Here is a 6,000-nt window from a genome sequence, read left to right on the forward strand (position 1 = left end):
AGATGACTGCTTTGTTTTGCTTGGGGACATGCGGGACTAACTTCAGCTTCATAATACCTGGAGGAGCTTGGAGAGCAGCAGAACAGTGGCAGTTTTGCTCTCTGGAGTTGCAGCATGTCCTTCCCACCACGACTGCAGAGTATTCCACCTTCTTAGCACCTCTTCAACCAGCTGTTGTCCCTGAGTCTTCCTCACAGAGCGCTCTCTAAAGCTGTGGTCCAGCATGCCATTCAGCAACACGCTGACCTGATGAAAAACAGGTGTTCCTTACAGGTGCATGGCTACGATGCACAGAATAGTAAAGTATCAAGATAACTGCTAGTCAGGCTTGCAAATATTTACATTCAATAAAATATCTGTGCTGACAGTGACACTTTTAAGAGTAACTGTACCCAGTCTAATAATGCAAATTCACTCACATCTAATGACCGCAGCACTGCAGAACTTGACATTGCACAATAATGTAGCTAAATCGCAGGGTAACCTGAGCTAAACTGTTATTATTCAAACTTGAATTTCTTCAGAAAATTTTATATTTCTTTACATCTCAATTACCCAGCTGCTGCTAACCTTTTATTTCTGTATGTCACTTGAAATTATGTTAAAATGGTCATCTGGTTGATCGCATTTCAACAGATGGTTCCATTGTTCTTTTTAAGTATTAGATGAGCATGTATGTAGTCTCATTAACCAGCTGCCAGGCTGTGAAGATGTTTAACATTTGAAAAGCCACAGAAAAGGATTCTCTTTGTTTTGGGAATGCTTTGGAAATTTTTTTGAAACAGATTTTAAAAATGTGGAAAAAAAGAGGAGAGGGGAAAGAGCTACCATGCTGGGATTTTGAGAGGAAGCTTTCATGAGGCGTGGTATTGTGGTGTCCAGACTTCTCAGCAGCTCGGTGTTGATGGTCGTCTGGAAGAGGCTGTAGAAGTACTCGCCGTGCGAGAAGCTCATGAAGTTATGGCCATGACTTCCAGATATTGGCACAGACAGCATAATGGTGTTCAACAACAAGTCCACCAGCTGCTCACTCTGAAGAGAAACATTAATACACAACAGGAGGCAGCAGGCAGTGAAACACTGTTAACTCAAAGAAAAGCTTGCTGCATTTTCATTGTATTTTTAAATTGATGGAATATTCTAAGTATACTTCATTGTGTTTTACCAAACTATGTATTGGTACACTGTTAATACATTTTTATGCATGTTCAAACTGTAATTTGTAATTATGTCTAATACATCCACTATCTATTTTGCTACATTCATGACTCAGTTTCAGATTTCATTTGAAATCTGATCCAAAGAGAAGTAGCACTGACCTGTTGACTTAGAGAAAAAGCAAGCTGAAGCAGGCCATCTGCTAGCCTCTTGGTATTTATGTCCAAGGATGGAAGTGCCTTCCTGTCCTCACCGGGTGCTATGCCTTTATACACAGTCATTAGAAGACGGGACCCGAGGGATTTGGCATAGGTGGCATCCTTTTAAACGACGAGAAAGAAAAAAAATGCTTTATTGGAGAATATGCAATAAGAAATTTAAGGAAAAAAATCTGTGCAAGATCTATCTTATACCAAAATATGTCATCAGTACATAAAGTTAATTTACTTTTTACTCATTTTCAATATTTTTTGTGTTTAATAATTATGGCACAGGTCGGCGCGGTGTCGTGGGTTCAAACCCCGGTTGCCCCGGCCTTTCTGTGTGGAGTTTGCATGTTCTCCCCGTGTCCGCGTGGGTTCTCTCCAGGTGCTCTGGCATCCTCCCACCATCCAAAGACATGCAGGCTAGGTTAGGGTGACCCTAAATTGTCCTTAGGTGTGGATGTGAGTGTGAGTGGTTGTTTGTCTATGTGTGGCCCTGCGATGGACTGGCGACCTGTCCAGGGTGTACCCCGCCATTCGCCCAATGTAAGCAGGGACTGGCTCCAGCCCCCCGCGACCCTTTACGCAGGATAACGATGGATGGATGGATGGATGAATTATGGCACATTTGGAAAAACGGTGCTGCAAATATGAAGCTTATTGTGGGTTAATGGTCACATGATCATGTTTGAATATGTTCCAGGTCAAATACCTGGCTGTGCAGAATGGATCTGAGGAAGTCGGCTTTGTGGATCTGCTTACAGGAAGATAGAACCATTTCCATCTGGTCATGGCGGCTCAGAGTGCTGGAATGGTAAAGGTCTAAAGCACACAACTGCTCCACACTACAGAGATCATTAAAGAAATTAAGAAAATAATTAGTTAATTAATTGGTGTTCATAATTGTACCATTATCACAATCATTCATTCTTTGGATACATTAATGAATTGAAATGAATCACGCTATTTCAATTTTGTTTTTTTTAATCAAAAAGTCTCTTGAGATACAGTCCCCTCCAACAGTATTGGAACGGTAAGGCAAATTCCTTTGTTTTTGTTGTTCACTGAAGACATTTGGGTTTAAGATCAAAAGATGAGTATGAGACAAGAGTTCAGAATTTCAGCTCTCACTTCCTGGTATTCACATCTAGATGTGTTAAACAACTCAGGACAGACTACCCTTTGTTTGAACCCACCCATTTTTCAAGTGAGCTAAACTATTGTTACCCAGGTTTTGCCTTTTAGGTTGATTGTCCAAACATTAAATAGCTCTGCATGACCAGTCTAACTTTTCATCCTTGGTTCAAACCTTTAAAGACTGTTGGAGATGGACTGTTACACATTCATGCCAATAATTGATTTAACTGCATTTCCTGTTAAAGAGGATAAACCAGCCATTGGACAAACATTGGGCATAGCAAGCACAACAATTTGGAAAGTCCTGAAAAAGAAAGAAACTACTTGAGTACTGAGCAACAGACGTTGAACAGGTCGGCCAAGGAAAACAACAGTAGTTGATGACAGAAATATCGTGAGAGCTATGAAGAAAACCCCCAAAACATCAGTAAGTCACATCACCAACGACCTCCACAGTGCAGGGATGAAGGTATCACAATCCACTGTTGGAAGAAGACTCAGAGCGCAGAAATATAGAGGCCACACCACAAGATGCAAACCACTCATCAGCTGTAAGAATCGGAAGGCCAGATTGAAATTTGCAAAGTACAGAGATGAGCCGCAAAAGTTCTGCAACACAATCTTATTGACTGAGACCAAGATTAATCTCTAGCAAAGTGATGGAAAGGCCAAAGTGTGGAGAAAGAAAGGAGCTGCTTATGATCCGAAGTATACAAGCTCATCTGTGAAGCATGGTGGAGGTAATGTCATGGCTCGAGCGTGCAAGGCTGCTTCTGGAACAGGCTCATTAATATGTATTGATGATGTAACTGATGATGGTAGCAGCAGAATTAATTCAGAAGTGGACAGAAACATTTTGTCTGCCAATTTACGGAGAAATGCATTGAAACTAATCGGGAGGAAGTTTATCATGCAGCAGGACAATGAGCCAAAGCACACTGCCAACAAAACAAAGGACTTCATCAGGGGGGAAAAGTTGAAGGTTTTAGACTGGCCAAGTCTATTAGCTGACCTTAACCCAATAGAGCATGCATTTCACCTCCTTAAGAGGAGACTGAAGGGAGAAACACCCAAAAACAAACAAGAACTGAAAGAAGGTAAAAGCCTGGAATAGCATCACAAATGAAGAAGGCAACAGTTTGGTGATGTCGATGGGTCGCAGGCTTGAGGCAGTTATTGCAAGCAAGGCTTTTGCCATCAAATATTAAATATATTAAATTATTTAAGATTATTTGTTCCTTTACTTTTGCTCACTTAAGAATGATGTGGTCTAATACAAACGGCGATATGTCTTAAGTTGTTTAACACATCTAGATGTGAATACCAGGAAATAAAAGCTGAAATTCTGAACTCTTGTCTCATACTCATCTTTTGATCTTAAACCCAAATGTCTTCAGTGAACAACAAAAACAGACATTTGCACTACAGTTCCAATACTTTTGGAGGGGACTGTACATTATCTCATTTACAGGAGATAAAAAATGTTTAATGTACTATTTTCAGACTGTTTAGCTTTATTTCATATGGCTTGTTTTTTTCTCTATTAATTAACTCAAAATCATGATTAACATACCTTTTCCGTGAGATTTTTGTCCGCAAACTGCTTTCAATATGAGTGAAGTAAGGTGAGGCCAGCAGGGCCTTCAGTAAAGGAACACACACTTCTGGTAGGTTCTTCATCACCTCCACATCTGCCATGTTGAAACCTACAGTGGATGGCTCACAAACCACCAGCGCAGCCAGCTCAAAAAAAGCTGAGACAAAAACGTCTTGCTCCAGAAGCTGTGAATAAATTAAGGATGTAGTGGGCAAATTTTTTCCCCAAAGAAGAATCATGACTTTTTTTAATGTCATGTCATGAGTGTCGGTGATACCTTCCAGAACTCCTGGTTTCCTTTGACAAGAATCATGGTGGCAAACTCCAGCAGGCGGACAATGATGGTGCACTTGCTGAAGTTGTACTGGTCCACCTCTCTTGGGCTGAAGTGAGAGGTCTTCTCGCCGAGAGGGAAACAGCTCTCTGCTTCTACCAGTTCCTGAGTTGCCAGCTCAGTCAAAAAGAAATGTATAGCTTTCAGAAAGCTTGACTTCTCTTTGGAGTCTTGACAATGAAGGAAGGAAAAAAAGAAACATTTATTGTAAACACTTCAGGGCCAATACAAGGTCAAGAGATTTCATTTTAGAAAGTAGGGAGGGGATAATCAATACTAATTTAAAACTGAAAGGGAATTTTTTATGTTACCCGGACAAGGCAAAGATGTGAAAACATTTTCCCTTTAACATGCTATTAAAATACAATTAACACATACATTATCCAGGTGTGAATGTTAAGCAGAACTAAAAATAACTAAAATGAAAGAGTAAATGTCCTTAGTTTTTGTTTATTTATTTATTTATAGGACCTAAATAAGCCTACATTTCAAGTAAATATGAAGTCGGGGGAACTGATGTGGCCGGGCAGTTGGTCAGGCTGGACTGGCAGTTCAGCGGTGCGCGCAGTGATTAGCCTATAGGCACCTGCTGGTGAGCCGCGGGTGTGTTATGATTTTGTCCTCTGCTTGAAGAGCTGGCTTGGTGCATGTCCATCAAGAGTGCCCAGGGTCAGGGCGGCATCTGGCTGCAGCGTAGCAGGTGGCAACCGCTGTTACGAGGAGAGCCCCATGTGACATTAGGGGAAGGCTAACTTAGACGGGGAGACCCAGGTAGGGATCGGCTGCGTAGTTGGTGCGATTTGAACATGTTTTTTTATTAGCTTTTATACATACATGTGTACAAAATAATATGAATGCAACAACTTACAAATTACTGCATGCCAGCTAGTGTGTGTTTTATGGGCTCATTGATATCTCAGCCAAACTGTCTCTTTGTGCGTCACATTGTCTTAATACCTATTTTTTGATTAATAAAGGTTAAGATTTTAATATAACTGCTTTCCAGTCATACTTGCCTTCAGGGTGCTAGGGACCTGTTGTTTGTGGCCCCAAGGGGGGCCTCCACTATCTTCCAGTTTCTTAGATGTTTATTGTATTTCACCTATATAACCATGAATTTTCCTTGTATCTGCTTCCCCTTGGACATATTATCCATAAACATGGCATTTCTTTTCATATTTATGCTGATGACACACAAATGTACTTGCCCGTCAGATCCACAGACCCTGGAATGCTGAGTTCACTTAACAACTGCCTTTGTGAAGTTAAAAAATGGATGTCAAATAATTTCCTCCAGCTGAACTCAGACAAAACAGAAATCCTGGTCATCGGGTCTCAGCAGATGGCAATCAAATACTGCCATCTGCTGGTTCCCTAGTAAATCACATTAAGCCTGTGGCAAAGAACCTTGGTGTTTGGTTTGATAGTAATTTAAATTTCGAGCAGCACACCACAAAGCTTGTTCAATCATGTTTTTATCAACTTAGAAATATAGCAAAAATTCGATCTATGTTAACTTTTAAGGACACCGAGACCATTTTACACGCCTTCATCTCATCACGCCTGGATTA

At 40.8% G+C, this 6,000-nt stretch overlaps 1 protein-coding gene across 1 annotated transcript in view; it reads right to left on the reverse strand.

The window, feature by feature from the left end:
• Positions 1-6,000, reverse strand: part of prkdc (protein kinase, DNA-activated, catalytic subunit) — a 47,942-nt gene that overhangs the window by 25,543 nt on the left and 16,399 nt on the right. The window contains exons 32-37 of the mRNA XM_046063562.1: positions 4,373-4,599; positions 4,072-4,280; positions 2,074-2,206; positions 1,320-1,478; positions 829-1,032; positions 58-246 (exon numbers count right to left, since the gene is read on the reverse strand). Coding sequence (XP_045919518.1) covers positions 58-246; positions 829-1,032; positions 1,320-1,478; positions 2,074-2,206; positions 4,072-4,280; positions 4,373-4,599 — 1,121 coding nt within the window. The remainder of the gene's footprint in view (positions 1-57; positions 247-828; positions 1,033-1,319; positions 1,479-2,073; positions 2,207-4,071; positions 4,281-4,372; positions 4,600-6,000) is intronic.

Source organism: Micropterus dolomieu, linkage group LG01 (genome assembly GCF_021292245.1).
Source record: "Micropterus dolomieu isolate WLL.071019.BEF.003 ecotype Adirondacks linkage group LG01, ASM2129224v1, whole genome shotgun sequence".
Classification (NCBI taxonomy): domain Eukaryota; kingdom Metazoa; phylum Chordata; class Actinopteri; order Centrarchiformes; family Centrarchidae; genus Micropterus; species Micropterus dolomieu.